The sequence below is a fragment of the Tasmannia lanceolata genome, unplaced genomic scaffold, assembly GCF_043159265.1.
Source record: "Tasmannia lanceolata isolate RefF3 unplaced genomic scaffold, GAP_Taslan_0.1 ptg000003l, whole genome shotgun sequence".
Lineage (NCBI taxonomy): Eukaryota > Viridiplantae > Streptophyta > Magnoliopsida > Canellales > Winteraceae > Tasmannia > Tasmannia lanceolata.
In genome coordinates, this window is record NW_027518680.1 from 65,267 (window position 1) to 84,761 (window position 19,495).

Consider the following 19,495-nt stretch of genomic DNA (forward strand, 5'->3'; position numbering starts at 1 on the left):
AACCTAAAAAGTAGGGGGAAGGAATGGGAGGGAGAAGCATCTCCAAGGGGAAAGGAACTAATCATCATTGTTATCCATCAAGATTCTCTCCTAGAATATAAATGAGCTGGGCTCCCTGGAAAAAAAAAGGCCCCGATAAAAGAATTATTGAGTAAACACAAGCCAGACATCTTGTGTATCCAAGAAACAAAGTGGTCAGTGGTTAATATAGTAGCGATCAAAACTCTGGGAGTGCGAAACCACAGGGATTTTGCCTCTCGGAATGCAGAGGGTGCATCAGGAGGGATATTAGTTGCTTGGGATGTAGCCAAGCTGGAACTTGTCAATACATGGGTTGGAAGATTCTCAGTGTCAGTTGTTCTAAGAAACTTAAGTGGCAATTTGATGTGAACTTATTCTCGAGTTTATGGCCGAGTTTTAAGGGAAGAGAAATGTTTATTATGGGAGGAATTGGAGGAAATGAGTTCGAGATCAACAAATCCGTGGTGCATTGGGGAAGACTTCAATGAAATCTGACTGGTAAAGGAGCGAATGGGTACCTTTGCCAACTTTATTGGCTCACATGAGTTGATTGATTTACTTAAGAGTAGAAATGCTAGTTGTAGTAGGATTGATCGCTTCCTCATATGCCCTCGTAGGATTGCTTGTTTCCCTGACATATGTCAAAAAGCTATTCTTCACACCATTTCTGATCATTGACCACTGTTTTTAGAACCAAGATTGGAGTCATGGGGCCCTACTCCTTTCAAATTTGAAATAGCTTGGTTGGAATCCCCCAAAATGGAGGTTTGGAAAGTGGCGGTGCAAACACAAGGCGATCGGACCGGCATATGTTGTTAATGGCTCGAAACTACAGTATGTAAAGAAAAAGTTACAATGGGAGTGCGAAAGAAAAAAGAAAAGCTTAGAAAGAAAGGGGTGGCTAATTTCCAGGATCAAAGAAATCGCAAGAAAGGAAGAGAGAAGAATGGCCTGTGAGGAGGAAATGGAAGAGGTGGGAAAACTAAAAGAGGAATATAATTGGATCCTATTGCAGGAAGAAATATCTTGGAGGCAAAAGTGAGAGTTACGTGGCTAAAAGAGGGAGATAGAAATACAGCTTATTTTCATGGCATCGCCGGCGCGAAGAGGGGGGGTGATCGAATTGATGTCCTGCAAGTAAACTGGGTGTTGTCTGATAATATTACTAAGGAAACAATTGAGTTTTATAGGAGTTATACTCATCAGAGAGGATCATCTGCCCAGTTCCTGAGGAGGTGGAGTTTGGAAGACAAGGGGGAGGAAAAAAGGAATCTAGAAAATCCTTTTTAGAGGAAAAAAAGAATTTGGAAAATCCTTTTTCAGATGAGGAAATAGAAAAATAGAGAATGGGATTTTCTCTTTGGGGAAAGATAAAGGTCCTAGCCTGATAGTTTTTGTCTCGCATATTTTCAAAATTGTTGAGGGTATGTTAAAGAGGACTTCTTAAGTTCTTTTCAGAGTTCTGTGAAGGATTGGAGTTAGACATGGGAACTAGTGCAACTTTCATGGCTCTGATTCCCAAAGTTAGAGGTGCTGCAAATATTAGCCAACTTTCGCCCCAGAAGCTTGGTTGGTTGTCTTTATAAGGTTCTAGCAAAAGTCCTAGAAGAGCGCCTGAAAATTATGCTTCCTAAGATTATATCTTTGAGTCAATGTTAGACGCTGTTAAAGTGGGCGTATTGGCTACCCCACTTAAGTGGGGGTATTCTTGTCTTTCTATGTAATCCTATTCCACACACATAATAAAAGAGAATTTCGGCGTGGGTGAGAGATAACCTATGAAGCACGGGTACGGGGTACGGGGTGCGAGTACGACACGACACAGATACGTGGGTACGTGATTTTCCAAAAAAACCGGGTGCAGGTACGTTCGGGTACGCCGAATATAATAATAAATTTTAATATTTTATTATATATTTATAAAAATTAAAAAAAAAGTAATTGGAGAGCAATCAAATAACAATAACATCACCAAAATGGAAAATTCTAATATTACTCTTCATTTCATAAGTGATTAAGTTGAAAATTCTAATATTACTCTTCATTTCATAAGTGATTAAGTTCCATATTTCATAACATGAGGCATAATACATCATTCATTTGAAAAAAAGTCTATCGCGAGTGTGTTGACCAGTGCCTGACAAGATAAATAATTTTTAGAGACCAAATTATGAGATTTCTTTTACCAAACTTTTGGGATTTAATAATGTTTGGACATGATAGATTTTATGAATTTTTAAAATTTGAAAAATACCCCATCATTTGGAAGTTAAGAAAGTTTAAATTTTGACCCGACCATTTTTTTGCAAATTTTGTACTAGAACAGGACAGTTGACTTTTTTTCCTTTCAGATTTGGGTCTTGAAACTATTGTTAATAAATCCAAATGAGGGGTATTCCGTTATTTACATGTAAATCTTAAGTAAATGGACATTTACTTAAATGGTTTACATGTAAATACTAAGCACATGAAATGAGAGAGAAGAAGCAGGAAGGGTTTACAAACCAGGTAAGAGAAGCAGGACGTGTCGGATACGTGTGGGTGCGCACCCCTAACGCACCTGACACGCACCCAGTACAAGAAAAAGGCTTTTTTATTTTTTTAATTATGTGGGTACGTACCCGGGACGTACCCAAGGCGTACCCGAACGTACCAGCACCCCATACGTGTCGGGTACGGGAGGCCCGGGAGAGTACCCGTGCTTTCTAGGAGATAACAACTCTCTCGCACCCTTTTCCACTATCTCTTCTCCTCTCCTCTCTTCTCTACTACTCTTCTCTCCTCATCAAATGGAGAAGATAACATGGTACCCTAGCCGCCGCGACCCTAAAGCCTCAATATTTGGGTTTTTCACCCCTACCCTAGCTGTCGCCTATCTCATTCTCTAACCCTAGTCCCCCCTTCCATTAGACACATAACCCCCCCCCCCCCCCCCAAAAAAAAAAAAAAAGCCCAAACACCCACCCCTTTCCCATATTTTCACCCCTTTCCCACCCTATCCCTCCTTCTTGCCTCCCCAAAACCTAATCCTAGAAGCCTTAAATGTAATTTCCCCTTATCCTAACCTTAACCCCCTCTTAATCCCAAATCTCTTTTCTATTCTCATTGAGTTCTAACCCTACTATTACATTTGAAAATCTCTCACTTCAGTCCCTAATCCCTTTTTTTTTATGATCTCAACCCTTTTTTCCCTCTCCTCTCAACCCGTTATTGGTTCTGGGACGTCGGTTGATGATCCTCCTTCATTTCTACTATGTGTATGTGGTGTTCTAGATGTGCTGTGTCTCCAGGAACCCCATATTGATGTGTTTCCCGGTGTATGTTGGGACTTTGGTGGTGCGCTAGTTGTGCTTATGGTGATTGTTGGTGGTGGTTATTGGTGATTGTTCGTGATTGTTCTTGGTACTTGTTGGTGGTTGTTATTGGTGGTATTTGGTTGGTGATGGTGATTGTGTACTCGGTTTGGTGGTTGTTCTTGGTGATTGTTGGTGATTGCTGTTGGTAATTGTTGGTGGTTGTTATTGGTGGTACTTGGTTGTCGGTGGGATTCCAAATTTATGGAATCTTGTTGGTGAATGGTTCGTGGAAGCTGTTGGCAGATTTATGACGTTATTGTTGTTGGTGGTTGTTGATGCCTTTGTCGTGGTTGACCAGTTGGTGGCTTCTTGGCGGTTGTTGGATGTTAGCTATCTTTGCCATTATTGGTTTTTGCTGTTGTTGGTGATCCTCTTGTTGTTGGTTGTTGTTGTTGTTGTTGTTGTTTGGCGTTTGCTCTTCCTTATGGATCACGTGGAGACTAGTTCTCAGTAAATGGCCTCTCTTAAAGTCGATGAGTCCACCTCTTCATCATCTACTTATTTTACTGTCGTGATTGTGGAGGAATGGAGGGCCTCCTGCCCCAGGTTTTCTAAAATTGAACTGTGATAGATTCAGCATGGGAAATCCAGGACCTTTTGGAATTGGTAGAGTTAAGAGACGAAAACGGAATACTTAAGTTGGCCTTTGCAGGATTGCTGATTCAAGGGAAGTAGAAATGCGAGCCGCTCATCAAGGAATTAAGTTTCTTGAGAACTGTAGACACCCCATTTTGACCGAACCCCAAATAACTTGGTTTGATTAAAAACCCTTTAAATAGGTAAACTAGAGTCCCAAGCTTTGCCTTAAGGTAGGGAATCCCAAGTAGGTCCCCGTAAAATTTCAGAAGAATCGGACGGGAATTGCTTAATAGGATGAGCGTAGTTTGTAGTATAGTGTAGAAGAGGGGAGTAGTTTATCCTGTTTAGGGGGTGGTTAGTTAGAGTAATTTGTAGTAAAGGGTTGTTCTTGGACAACTAAGAGGGTCTGAACTTATGTTCTTAAATTTTACTAAGCAATTTTCACGAGATCACCCGTTATTAACGAAACGAAGCAAGAACTAATTAAAAGGGGGTGTCTCATAACATAATAGGGGGTAAAATTATACCTTGGGCCTATAAATAGAAGCTAAAGCATCTTTCTTAAGCTAAGAAGAAATTAGAGGCTCTCCATCGTTTCAGAAAGAAAACCCTAGCAAAGCTAAAATCAGAGAAGAGAAAATTCGATCCAAACCCTAGCTCTTTGCTCCTATTCCGGCCAAAACACTCTCTTCTCTGGTTAGAATTTAACTGGACTCCGGCCGTTATTCCAAGCTTCGGTAAGGCTCTGTCCAGCACATACCTGCTGTTTTCTCCTTTGTTCTTTCTTTAAGCCATCAATTCCTTCTTCTTTTTCTTCACCAAATCCAAGCTCAAAATTTCTAAAAGGCCTAAATCTGCTATTTTTCACCTTAAAACTTCAAATGTGTTGCTGAAACCCTAGTTCTATAACTTCAAACCTTGAATTCAAGACTCAAACCTTACTTGTAATCTGAGAAACCTTAGAAATTCGGGATTCGAGCTCCATTAGCCTAGATCAGAAGTCTTCTACCTTAGATTTAAAGCTTAAAGCATGGATTTAAATTTTAAGACCTTAGATCCGACTTTTCCATTGTCATAGTTGACGTTCTTTGAAGGAGAGAAATGAGAATCAGTGGCTTTGTTAGTAGTTTTATTTGAGAAATCGATTTTCATCTTCTCGACATTTCGGTGAGTTAAAGGCAAAGGAAAGAACAGGCAAAAACAGAGTCTTTGCTTCAGGTTAGTGTGTGTGTATATATATATATATATATATATATATATATATATATATATATATATATATATATATATATATATATATATATAGAGAGAGAGAGAGAGAGAGAGAGAGAGAAAACTGTTGGTGAGCTTAAGCTCACCAAACTTATGGTGAGCTAGCTTGCCCAATCACATGGGGGCCCACTTTGTTAGGATGATCCAAACCATTCATTTGAAAGTCCCTTACATAGATGGGGGGTGTACCAAAAATCAGCTCCATAGGATCATCCTAACCCCTCCATTTGTGGAGGACAAAAATGGACAGACACAAATCTGCCCCATTTTTGTCCTCCACAAATGGAGGGGTTAGGATGATCCTATGGAGCTGATTTTTGGTACACCCCCTATCTATGATAAGGCCTTGCAAATGAATGGTTTGGATCACTCCCCAAAATGTGGGACCCATGTGATTGGGCAAGCTAGCTCACCATAAGTTTGGTGAGCTTAAGCTAGCTTGCCCAATCACATGGGGGCCCACTTTGTTAGGATGATCCAAACCATTCATTTGAAAGTCCCTTACATAGATGGGGGGGTGTACCAAAAATCAGCTCCATAGGATCATCCTAACCCCTCCATTTGTGGAGGACAAAAATGGACAGACACAAATCTGCCCCATTTTTGTCCTCCACAAATGGAGGGGTTAGGATGATCCTATGGAGCTGATTTTTGGTACACCCCCCATCTATGTAAGGGACTTTCAAATGAATGGTTTGGATACATATGAGGAAACTGTTGGTGAGCTTAAGCTCACCAAACTTATGGTGAGCTAGCTTGCCCAATCACATGGGGGCCCACTTTGTTAGGATGATCCAAACCATTCATTTGAAAGTCCCTTACATAGATGGGGGGTGTACCAAAAATCAGCTCCATAGGATCATCCTAACCCCTCCATTTATGGAGGACAAAAATGGACAGACACAAATCTGCCCCATTTTTGTCCTCCACAAATGGAGGGGTTATATATATATATATATATATATATATATATATATATATATATATATATGGGGAAAGTGATTGTGAGCGGTCCCTCATATAAGCTTATATGAGGTGACGGCTAAAAACATGGTGAGCACACATTTTTTGGGTGATCCGAACCGGTCATTTGATAGGCCCTGACGTAGATAAGGGGTGCCCAAAAAATCAGCTCCATAGGATCATCTCAACCCTTCGTACTGTGAAGGTGAAAGAGGGGAAAATGGACGGGTAAGTGGGCAAATTTATAACCACCCATTTCCCCCTCTTTCACCTCCACAGTTAGTAGGGTTGGGATGATCCTATGGAGCTGATTTTTTGGGCACCCCCTATCTACGTCAGGGCCTATCAAATGACCGGCTCGGATCACCCCAAAAATATGGGCCCACCATGTTTTTAGCAGTCACCTCATATAAGCTTATATGAGGGGCCGCTCACAATCATATATAGCCTGTAGGATTACAAAATGTCATTCTTCTTTTCCAGGAAAAGAATTTTGGAAAAGTTTTTCCAATTTGCTAGCCACCTTCTCCGAAGGCTACGTCTCACCCATGGTGAAAAACTTCACGGAAATACTATTTCTCTAAAGGTGGCTAGAAATAATAAGTACCGAAAAAAGCTGGCAATAATAATCATAACGTATTAAAGTTTTGGAGGAACATTACGGACAACGGGTACCTGTGTATGACAATTACGGAAAAAACTACAGAGAAGAGGTATCAAAATATGACAATTATGAAGAAACGACTTTTCCTTATGAAATTTTTGGGGATATTACGAATCCCGCACCCTTGCAAAATATTTACGAATTATGTGCACCTGAAGAGGAACAACATACGATGGAAACCTCTATAGATTGGAGGGCTAGGATCAGCCTATGGAAATGAATTTACGGGGACAGCCTATTGATGTTGTGTTCCATCACATGGACGGTTTGGATCAACCTATGATGCGGTCTGTACAGTTCTTTCTCGGCCCGTGTATCGCACGGGTTTATATATATATATATATATATAGAGAGAGAGAGAGAGGAAAAGGAGTGTGTGGTCGACCGCACCAAGCTTAGGTGCAGTCGAGGGCCCCAAACTCATGTGGGCCCACTTTGTTAGGATGATCAAAAGCATTCATCTGAAAAGCTCTTACATAGATGGGGTATGTACAAAAAATCAGCTCCATAGGATCATCCTAACCCATCCAAAAGTTGAGGGAAAAATGGACAGACACCGTTTGCCACAAATATGCCCATTTTTGCCCTCCACTTTCGGAGGGGTTAGGATGATCCAATGGACCTGATTTTTTGTACACACCCTATCTATGATGGGGCCTTGCAAATGAATGGTTTTGATCAGCACAAAAAATGTGGGACCCATGTGTTTGGGCCCTCGACCGCACCTAAGCTTAGGTGCGGTCGACCGCACAATCTTATTCCTCATATATATATATATATATATATATATATATATATATTTTTTTTTTTTTTTTTTTTTATTTTTTTTTTGTGGCTAAATAAGAAAAAGCGAAAGAAAAGGCAATTGTCATTTTCTCTTTTTTAGATCCTATTTGATGTTGTTATTTAGTTATGATTAGTAGCAATTCCTCTGAAGATCACTTGATGATGTTCGGTTAAGAGTTTATTTGGAATTTGAGATAATTTACTGATGATCTGCAGCAGTTTTCTTGCTGATTAGTCACTACAATATCTTTCATTGATTTTTTAAAAAAATAAATAGATAGATTGTTTTGCAAGTTTTTTTTTATGGATCTCAATTGTGTTTATACTGATAAAATAATGATGAACAAGGATTCAAGTTTATTAATCGTATACGATTCTTATGAATTGTGCTGATTTTGTTCTTTTGAGAAGTGTGACAAAATGAAAATGTAATTTTATAAATAGTGGATTCAAGCTTTCCAAAGTTGAGTTTAGCATAATTGTTAATGATTCACTTCACATATTTCTTATAATATATTATTTAAAACTGTTATCTGTTTTCATTCAGTAAAAAAAAAATGAATTATATGTTTCTAAGGTGTAGTCACTTATTCGTAAAAATTTTTATGTTCGCATGATGCTTGTAATATTTCACTAGTATTAGTATTTGCCTCTTGTGATTTACAAACTGTGCGGTTCTCGGTATATAAATGAGGTGGATTTTAATTGCTTGGGTATAGTACTTTTGAGCTGAACTACATTTTTCTTGTGTTTATGAGGTTTATATCCCTTATACTCGCTTACTCTTCTTGGTAAGGTTTTATAATAGTTTGGGATATATTGCATCTGTTAACGAGTAATTTATCATGTTCTTTATACAAGTCATAATATCCATGAGATATACAGGTTAAAGAGTAATTCTACTCAAACACTTGCTTTATCTGCAAGTTTTTATTTATTTATTTAGTTCATCTTATATGTTCTCTGTATAATAAAGATTTTCTTCAGATGCCCTGATTTTTGGGCAAATTGATATTCTCAACTAGCTTTAAAATAGAAAAAGTTGATTTGATGAAAAGGTTGTGCAAGCATTTCATAGAGAATAATAAAAAATTTCATCTCTCTTTTGGCCCTAGATCCCTTGCTTGTAATTCGTGACAGTTGGGGCTTGTTTTCCTTTCCAATTTTTTTTTAGCTCTTCTTAGTTAGTTTCCAACACCTCAATGTTTAGTTCATTTTTGATGACATGTCTGAAAGTAATAGTAAGGATGGGAATCAGAGGATTTCTTTGAGTCACTTGTGTTTTAGGTAGAGTTGTTAAAAAAAAGAAAAAAGGATTTTGACTGGAATTTTAACTGGAAATTTCATTTTCATGTTGTCTTGATAAGCACCACACACAAGAAAAAAGGATGGCCGGATTTATGTTGGTTATAATCAGCTAATGCTTTAAGTCATGTTGATGTAGTATATAGATGTTGGCTTATTGATTATTGTAGTAGAGTGAATGATAAGTCCCATTGTCCCATTTACATAGCATTGAGCATCATAAGCTAGGAAGCACGGGTACTCTCCCGGGGCTCCCGCACTCGCACCCGACACGTATGGGGTCCGGGTACGTCCGGGTACGCCCCGGGTACGTCCGGGGTACGTACCCCATTTTTTTTTAAAAAAATAGTTTTGGTGGTTGGGTGCGTGTCGGGTGCGCACCACGCGTACCCGACACGTCCCGCTTCTTCCTGCTGCTTCTCTTTCCTCTCCTGTACTTCTCTCTACTTTCCTGTACTCGGTATTTACATGTAAACCATTTAAGTAAATGTCCATTTACTTAAGATTTACATGTAAATAACGAAATACCCCCCTTTTGGATTTACTAAAAATAGTTTCAACACCCAAATATAAAAGGAAAAAAAGTCAACTCTCCAGTTCTAGTACAAAATTCAAAGAAAAATGGTCGGGTCAAAATTTTAACTTTCTTAACTTCCAAACGGTGGGGTATTTTTCAAATTTTAAAAATTCATAAAATCTATCGTGTCCAAACATTATTAAATCCCAAAAGTCCGGTAAAAAAAATCTCATAATTTGGTCTCTAAAAATTATTCATCTTGTCAGGCACTGGTCAACACACTGGTGACAGACTCTTTTTTCTAATGAATGATGTATTGATGCCTCATGTTCTGAAATATGGAACTCAATCACTTATGAAATGAAGAGTAATATTAGAATTTTCCATTTTGGTGATGTTATTGTTATTTGATTGCTCTACAATTATTTTTTTTAATTTTTATAAATATATAATAAAATATTAAAATATATTATTATATTCAGCGTACCCGAACGTACCCGCACCCAGTTTTTTTGGCAAATCACGTACCCGCACCCCGTACCCGTACCCGTGCTTCATAGATCATAAGTATTGGGTTTTCCTCAAAAATAATTTGGCATTTCATTATACAGTAAAGTATCTCAACTATTAGTGTACCAAAAACAGTTAATCAGGGGTATTTCCATCACTCCTGAGTCAATTATATACATGTCCTTTGGACTTATATTTTTATCTTCCACTGTTTGTTCAAAGTAAACTACTTCATATTTAAAGTTGGATAATCTAAAGAGAATATGTTTGGAGGTGGTTGGGAAAAGTTACGGAACGAAGATCTCTTGGAAGCCCTCTTAAAATAAAAGGAAAAGTCGAGTTAGTACGATTATCAAAGCATGGTATTAATTTTGGATATGTGTAACTTCAGGTTATCAGTTTGACAATGCCTAAAATTTGAGTATATTGTTTTTGAAATTGATATTTATGCACTGCAGTGATGCTCTGTCATAGTCTTTGAGAGTCCTATCGAATTTTATTTGGGTAAAATAAATAGGTTGCTCAGTTCACATAGAAGAAACATAGATGGAAGAAGATGTTTCTTGGGGTTAGTGCTGATGTTGTATTAGTGACACTGTTAATTTTTCTATATATATGATCTTTTAGTTCAAAATGTTGTGTTGCTGTTGTTGTTCTCCACTGGGATAGAAATCCTAGGATAAGTTGCTCCTGTGGTGAACTGGGTGGATAATTTTATCTTTAATAAATTCCTGATATTAGCTACCCTTCTTTTATAGTATACTGCTATCAATACCCATTGTGACTCCATGCTATAAGAATAATATCATTTCTTTTCCGTTTCAAAAATATATATATATATCATTTCTTTACATTCAGACCCCTTTAGGTTTGGGTGTGGTTACTACTAACTGCTGATCTGGTAATGTTTTGATTGGAGATTTTTTTTTTATCTTTTGGTGGTATTCACCTTTAGATCAATTGGACGATTCCTTCTTTGAAGCCCCTTGATTTCCACTCTTCATCATCGACCACACTTGCAACTTCATTGCCTGGGACAATTCAAGATTCTTCTTATTCAATTTCAGATTTTCATCCCCATGGCCATTAATTCCATTACCCCAATTACCATCTTTATTGGCTTTTTTCCAAACCTTTTATACCTCTAAAGACCTCCATTGCCGATTACCTTTTTCACTTCGTATCCATTAAATCTCTTGACCGGCAAATCTAACATCATTGATATGTTCAGCCATCTCTCCCATCCGATTCTTCACTTCCGTCAGTTCTATGCACTTAAAAGGATCAAATGATTTTGTGTACCAAGTCATTCTTCTTGTTAGTCCTCTGTACTTAATAGAATACGATGATTCTTTGTATACTTATCTATCATTTTCATCAACTAAATGTTTTTAAATGAACCAAATGATTTTCGTATTTGTTGTCCTCGTCAGTTTTAAAGTTGGATGTGTGAGACTTAGTATCCGCATGTATTTTATGCCCAAGAATAGGACAGCAATAGTGTTTCATATGTATATATTTTTCTGCCCAAAAACAGGGCAGCAGTGATATTTTATGAGTATGTAATTTATGCCCCAAAAACTGGGCAGCAGTTATGTGTTCTAGTGAATGCTTTTGGTACTCCAAACTGGGCGCCATCTTAGTGAGATATGTATGTATTCCTGTGAAATAGGGCAGCAACTTAGTGTTTTCTTTGTGCCCAAACAGGGCAGTAATAGTGTTTTATATGTATATATTTTTGTGCCCTGAAATAGGGCAGCAACTTAGTGTTGTGTGTGAATATTTTTCTGCCCCAAATGGGGGCAGCAACTTAGTGTTTTCTTTATGCCCAAACAGGGCAGTAACATGTGTGTATGTATGTATGTATGTATGTGTGTTTGTGTATGTCTGTCTGTGTGAGTGTGTGTCTGTGTCTGTGTGTGTGCGCGCGCATGTGTGTGTGTATGTGTTAATTAGATCTTAGCATAGTTTAGTGTTCAGAATATTTTATTGTCAGGATTTGGAGTTTTTTTCAAGGTTGCCAGAGCAGGAATCGAAAGCGGGAATTGAAAGCAGGAATCGAAGGCTCCCAGGAAAAAATCCTACTCAAGGTTGCCAGAGCGGGAATTGAAACGGGAATTGAAAGCGGGAATCGAAGGCTCCCAGGGAAGAATCCTGCTTCCATGGATTTTTTAGGTATACAAGATTTATTATGTGTTCTATTCAGGTTACATGTGCTATTTACTACAACTTCAGTTTTTTTTTGGATTGCATTAAGTAGTTTTGGCAGATCATTTTCTTTTAGTAATGAGAAATAAGACAAGGTTACAAGTGTATAATGGTACTGATATCATTTCTTATTCATTTATTTTACCGATAAAAAATATCTTCATCAGGTTACACAAATACCGAGTTTTGTCGTTTTTAGTAAAGAAAAATAGTTAATATACTATGATTTTATTGGCAGTATTGAATTTATACTTTCTTATATAACCATGAAAAATATTTCAAGCAACCAGTTAGGGTATAGAATTAATGATGTTGATGTTAAAACAGAGATAATTAGTAAGGCTCTTGATCATTAGCACAGCTGTCACCCAGTTTGTTTTTAGGAAAAGAAGAGAGACTACACTGACACAAATTATCCATGCTTGTTTTGTTGATCATCAATCTTAACAATTGCATATGTCTTATAGGAGAAGCTTTCAGCCAAAATTTATCCTCTTCATCCTTTTGTTTTGTCCTGGAAATATTATTGATATTGTCATGTTCTGAGAAATGGCATTGATTTATAAAATCATTGTGTTCTGTAAAATTGCCAAGATTATCATGATTTATAGAGTGGCTTGGGTATATAAAATTCACGAGGTCCTATAAATTGCCATGATTTGAAAATTTTCCAGAATCCTTAGAGTTGCAATGTTTTGGGAAAATGACATGCTAGGGTGTTGATATTTAAATAGGGGCAGTATTGCTAATATTTACTTATGCAACATGAGTTGGTTTGTTCTGATTTCTTACTTGTATCAGGTTCACTCTTTTGTTTAGAATAATCTCAAATATAATAATAATTTGGTGTTGTTCCTTTTTAAAAGGGTTTTAAGATAAGCAGGTATTCCACCCATTTTATTTCTCAGACAATAGTAGTGTGTAGCTCTCATCTTATAATGTCAAATGATTCTGTTAAAACTGCTATGTTGATCTGATTTCATGGGAGGAAGTTTTAATGTGTGAATATTTTTGGAAATGTAAGTTCTATTCATATGATAATCGGTGTTCATTTTTAGGTTCTGTACCCATGAGTATGTATTGTAAGGCTATACTATGTTGGTTGTTTATTGTGATCACCCAATATTACCTGGAACGCGGTTCGTTCCAGTACGTGGTACGGGGTACGATGGTAGCCCGGTACGCAGTACGATGAGGGCATACATATATACAAGAATGTCATTCCATAGTAAACTCTACATACATTTAATACACAAAATATAATAACCTCATGTATGTCATACATATTTTTTCAAAAAGAAAGTTCCCATTGGAATATATGAATATCCTTCTATAGTCCATACTACATCCATTTAATAAAAAAGTAAAAAAACTTCATGTCTGCCCTACATATTTTTTTCAAAAATAAAGCTCTAGTTTCAATTCAACCCAAAATATATGAAGTTTGTAGCTCTCTCCCTCTCTCTCTCCATCTCTCTCTTAGTCTATATGCAACTCTCTCTTTCTCTCCTGCGGGTCGCTGCGGTTCGTCATTTTTGGCGATCCAGGTCACTAGTGAACCATGTTTGGGATCATGTGACCCCGGATCGTGAATCGAAGGGCGGATGGCGAATCCGGTAACTATGTGATCACCTCACTATCAATAAGATGAATGCACAAATGAACAAATGCATTTCACATGTTGTAATGTTGTAATGTTGTTATCACAATAGGGTAGTTTAGATGAACTTCCTACATTTTCCTCTTCATTAGGGGGACTTAGTCCCTAGAGTTAATCTTAGTTACCTATCCCCTCTCTCATTGCCAGGGTGATGAAGGAGTCATCCCAAGCCCATCCTTAGGGGACTCGCCTAGTCTTAGTAGCATTCTCCTCTTTTCTTTAGAGACTTTCCTAGTCTTTTAGATGCCTTTAAACATTAGTAGCTTATTCATTGCAAAGGGCAATGAAAGAGTCATCTAGAGCCCTACTAGGAGACATATTTGGTCTCATGAGGCAGTTCTCCTTTGGAGACAAGCCTTGTTGTTTAGAGCTTACCTCTTAGGGAGTGTACCTTGGTTTTAGTAGAGAGTTTACTTATAGGAACCAAACCTTGCCTTGTTTATAAAACCCACTCGAAGTTGTACCCCTTTAAATTAGAAGACATTATTTGTCTCATTTACCCCCCTCTTATAGATCGTTAGTCATGTTTAAACTTACTAGTACCCACCTTATAAAGTTTTGAGACATGTCATGTCTTATTTGCCTCCATTTTGGTAGCGTTATTAGCGAGTCTTTAACTTATTTGCCCTCTCTTTAGAGTAGGTTGCTTGGGAGTCCATCTTATAGACTTTTAATTTGTCCTTTAGCTTAAGAGTTCGTCCTTTAGTGTTGTTGTCACTCCTCTTAGTTAAAGACTAGCTTAGTCTTATTAAACCTTTACTTACTTGGGATCTTGGATCATTTTCATTTTACCTTGGGACACTAGTTTACTTGTTTTAGGGTTTCCCCTCTAGCCCTAAGGTTTTGCCTCAGGGTGTTGTTTTGTGTGTTCCCTTTAGCCTTTGACCAAAAGGGTGAAAACATTGTAAACAATCTAAAAACACTTTAATATTGTAAAAAATCTAAAAACACTTGAACATTTTAAAACTCAAAAACATTTATATACTTTGAAAAATTCAAAAACATTTGAAAAAGTCTTAAAGTTTTAGGAGCGTAGTAGGAAAGTTTGTTTCCGAACTACGTTGGCTTGATCCTATCTCACGAGGTACGTAGGCAGCTTGGGATCTTTATCCTAATCCAGTCAAACTTTGTAAATAAAACTTTTCAAACCTTAAAAAAGAAACTATTCAAACACTTTCAAACAAAATTTTGCAAATGTTTTCAAAAAGATCTTCCTTTAGAGTTAGGAGTTTGTCCTAGATGTGTCGAGTGTTTTGTATGTATTCGTTTTAGAGTTAGGAGTTTATCCTATAGTTAGGAGAGTCCTAGAGTTAGAAGCCCCTAAATGGTCATTGTGACTATATAGCTTGATGCATAGTCAACTGATGGCTAGATTTAGGATTCACTTAATGAGCCTATCTGTTTTTCTAGTATACAGCATATTTGCAAATAGGATGTAGGAACCACCTGCATTAGTCTATGATTAACTTGCATTAGTTATGGCATATAGGAAGTCTTAAAATTCACAATTCACTTTAACCTAAATAATTGCATTCAAGAAGCTTTAAAAATCAGTCCGATCCTTTAGGTCGAGTCTAATTTAGTGGTCTAGGCACAACTAGGCATTTTTTTTTTTTTAAATGACAGGCACAACTAGGCATTATAGCTTAGAATAGGCCATAGAACTACGTAAGCCTTAATTCCAAAAAGGGACTTAGATACGTAGGCAGCTTGGATGGCTGGTCATCCAAGTCCATCCAAGTCCAGGTGAATACTGTTGCACATTTTTTTTATTCTATTGTTTTAGAGTTTTAGGGGTTTGTGGTCTGTTATTGGTTTTAGTTTACTGCATAGGTACATGATAGTGTGTTTACCTCTTTCCTCTGATTACCTTTATTTCTTGCACAGCTTTATGTGTTTAGTAGTAGCATTGCTTGTTTTTATAGCTTTATTGCATGTTTAGTTATAGCTTACTTGTTTATTCACATGTTTAGCTGTAGCTCTTTACTGCTTCCTAGTTTCTTATCTCTTGATCACATGTTTAGCTGTAGCTCTTTACTGCTTATTAGTTTATTATCTCTTGATCACCTGTTTAGCTGTAGCTCTTTACTGCTTAGCTGTTGATTATTTTTGCTTATCTGTTTAACTGTAGTTCTTTTACTGGTTTCCTCCTTATTCTAGCCTATCATATTTGCTCATTATCAATGCTATTATCTGCTTAGCTGTAGATGTGCATGCGTATGTTTACCACTTTACTAGATGTGATGAGTTAAGATTAGATGGGATATGTGGAGATAGATAGCAGAGTTATTTGATATTAGATAAACTCTAGTCTTCTCTGCCTCTTTTAGAGACGGTGGATTCTAGTATTTAATCCAATATCGGGTGACACTGATATCAATTCTCTTTAGGATTTGAATGTTTTATTTTTCTTTTACCCATCCCCGGGTCATGCATGTTTAGGTAGACGTTTCCCGGGTATATCTGTTCTCATTTCATATATTTTTACCCAAAATTCTTCGAAAATAATAAATAAATGGCATAAGAGACCGAGTACGCTCGGGCGAGTAGAATGCCTAACACCTTCCCTACTCGTAATCAGACACGGACCCAATTGTTTCTGGTGATCCATTGCAAACAGAGTATATTCTTGGTTTCATGGCCTATCCATGGATGTCAACTCTTTCATTGTTTTAGATATGTCTTGGTTCCGAGGCTTTTGTCTCCGGATCAAGAGGTATCTCTTAAATCGCCATAGGGCGCTTTATTTCGAAGGTTCCCTGGTAGAGCTCTCCTTCATGTGGAGATCCAAATGACCGACGTGGACTCGTTCCTCGCCGCCTCCTCCGATCGGGGTCCACAAGAACAAAGACTTGGATAAAGTGATCGTGGAAGGGGACTCTCTTAACGTGATTAGATGGCTTAAGGTTCCCATCACTATCCTTGGAGATTTGCTAGATTCTTTGAAGAGATTGAAGATAGGATGCTTCCTTCCTTCATGTTAAGAGATCGGCAAATGGTGAAGCCGATAGGTTAGCCCGGGAAGGCGTGTTGAGGGAGGAATTGGAACTTTTCGACTTCCTCCTTCATTGTTTTCGTATCTTTCCTAAGAATTGTGAAGTTTCTTTTGTATCTTATTGATCTTTATTTCATTGAGCTGCTTGTTCTGACCATCTCGGTCTCCTTTCGGTATGAAATCTTCTACCATTCAAATATATATATATATATATATATATATATATATATATATATAGAATTTTCAGGATTAAAAAAAAAAAAAAAAAAGGAGATATTTCCAACCCAAATCAACAACACAAGAACAAGAAAGAAGCAGGCTGAAGTACAAGAAGAGAAGTGTCAAAATCGAACATTTACGTTGTTGTCGGCGTTTGATGATGTTGTTGAAGAGGTGGTTTCTGTACGGCGAGAGAAAGCGACTACGGAGGCAGATGATACGGTGAGACGGGGGGGCAGAGAGACACAAGGTTTGAGACGCACTTTGCTGTCGCTTCTGCCTTGAGAATGGTAAAGAGCTGATGATATAACCCTAAAACCCAGAGCAGACGAAAGAGCACCAACCCCCATTTATTTTTCATTCATTAGATTATCTATCCCTCCCTCTTCTTCTTTCTCTTTGATTCAGTATCCGGTCCTAACAGATAGGTGGAAATGACATTTTCACCCCCATTTTTGCTTCATTTGATTTCCCCACTATTTTTGCTTCCTTAGGCCCCCCTCTACTTTAGTGGATCACAGGCCTTGACTCAAAAATCATCTCCCTAAGATTAGATGATCATAACTATTAGAACCATAGAGATTTTTACGAGATGAGGGTTAGGATCATCAGATGGAGGTATTTACGTTAGACTCATCAAAAAAAAACAAATCAACGGTTTGGATCTTCCAACAAGTGGCCCGAGTGAATTTTTTAAAGAACATGCGTTATATGATGTATGTAGTGTCATATAATAGGTGAGTTGTATTACGTAGTGTGTGTGTGGGTGTGCCTATATTTTGGAAAATACAATGAAGCCCACCTTGTTTGAATATCCAGACCATTCAGTTTTGGGGTCCCGATGTTTCTACATTGTGCCCTACAAATCATCTCCACTGGATGATCCTAACCCTCTAATTCGTTGATAAACTATACCATATAGAAAATGTCCAATGAATCAAAGAATTAGTGTCATCCATTGGAGGTGATTTTTTGTGGGACAATGTATTTACTTTGGGACCTAACAACAACTGAACAGTTTAGATCTTTGATCAAGGTGGGCACTACTCTATTTTTTAAAAATTACACTCACCTATGTACGAATATAGCTCGATTTCCCACTTATTAAAAAAGCGATGGGCTTTAAGGAACGGACTGGGAGGGTTGCGAGAAGACTATAATATCCCAATTACAATTTCCAATCACCTTCCACCCGCTCTCATTGGTCTTTTCCTGAAAATGAAGTTATTTGTAGAAAAGACACAAAAGAAGTGGATAAGCAGTCATTTTTAGGAGGAATGGGCTTGTTGTTGTTGTTGTTGTTGTTGGGGAGTCTTTGGCCGGGTTCTCGCCAGATCCCTAGCCCCTCTGACGATCCAAATGGTTACTATGGGGTTACTTTATAGAACTAGTAGAAGTAAGGAAGCATATGTGCAACTTGGGTCGAGTTCAACCCGAACCCTGAAGAATTTTAAGATTGAGATAATCTGCAACCCAAACGACTGTTCGTGTGCGGTTGCTCTTTATATAGAAAATACAAAAAGTACATAAGTGCCCCTATATTTGGACAATATTACATAAACATTAATATGTATATATATATATATATATATATATATATATATATATATATATATATATATATATGTATGTTATTACCCTCCCGCAATTTGAATTGTTTTGGGAAAAACATTCAAATTGGATCTAACAAACTTAAAACGTGATGAAGATAATCCTTTTGTGAATATGTCTGCAAGTTGATTATCCGTAGAAATGTAGGAAACTGCAAGTTTGCCTCGGGCTACTTTTTCACGAACAAAGTGATAAGCGATGTCTACATGTTTGGTACGTGAATGCATAACCGGATTCACCATCAAATAAGTTGCACTAATATTGTCACGGAGGACTATAATAGGTTTGGGAATAAAAATGTTAAGTTCTCGAAGAACAAACTTTATCCAGCAAGTATCTGCCACAGCATATGCAAGAGCTCTATATTCTGATTTTGTGCTTGATCGTGAAACAATAGGTTGTTTCTTTGCAGACCATGAAATCAATTTTTTACCCAAGAAGATACAAAATCCTGTTGTAGATCTTCGGGTATCAATACAACCAACATAGTTTGCATCGGAGAACGCCTGAATCAAATCAATTGGAGAGGAAAATAAACGTAATCCATAATTCACTGTTCCTTTAACGTTATCGCAGAATACGTTTGACAACTTGTAAATGACTTTCTCTAGGTGCATGCATGTATTGGCAAACAAGATTGACTGCAAAAGATATATCGGGCCGTGTAAAAGTGAGGTATTGGAGGGCACCAACAATGCTCCTATAGGAAGTAGGATCATGAAGCAAAGTACTGGAATCATCATATAATTGATGATTTTGAACAACTGGTGTAGCAACTGACTTGGAATTATCCATATTTGCTCTTTGTAAAAGAGCAGTAGCATATTTT

The 19,495-nt window shown here is 37.5% G+C and overlaps 1 protein-coding gene across 2 annotated transcripts in view; it reads right to left on the reverse strand.

The window, feature by feature from the left end:
• The window catches only part of OCP3 (overexpressor of cationic peroxidase 3), a 30,683-nt gene extending 13,200 nt beyond the window's left edge, over positions 1 to 17,483 (reverse strand). Inside the window, exon 1 of one of the 2 annotated variants that reach the window (XM_077370252.1) lies at positions 17,196 to 17,483. In XM_077370252.1, coding sequence (XP_077226367.1) covers positions 17,196 to 17,405 — 210 coding nt within the window. In that variant the 5' untranslated portion in view covers positions 17,406 to 17,483. Of the gene's footprint in view, positions 1 to 17,189 lie in introns of both variants that reach the window. The other variant, XM_077370250.1, reaches the window with a different exon arrangement.
• Positions 17,484 to 19,495: the final 2,012 nt, after the last annotated feature.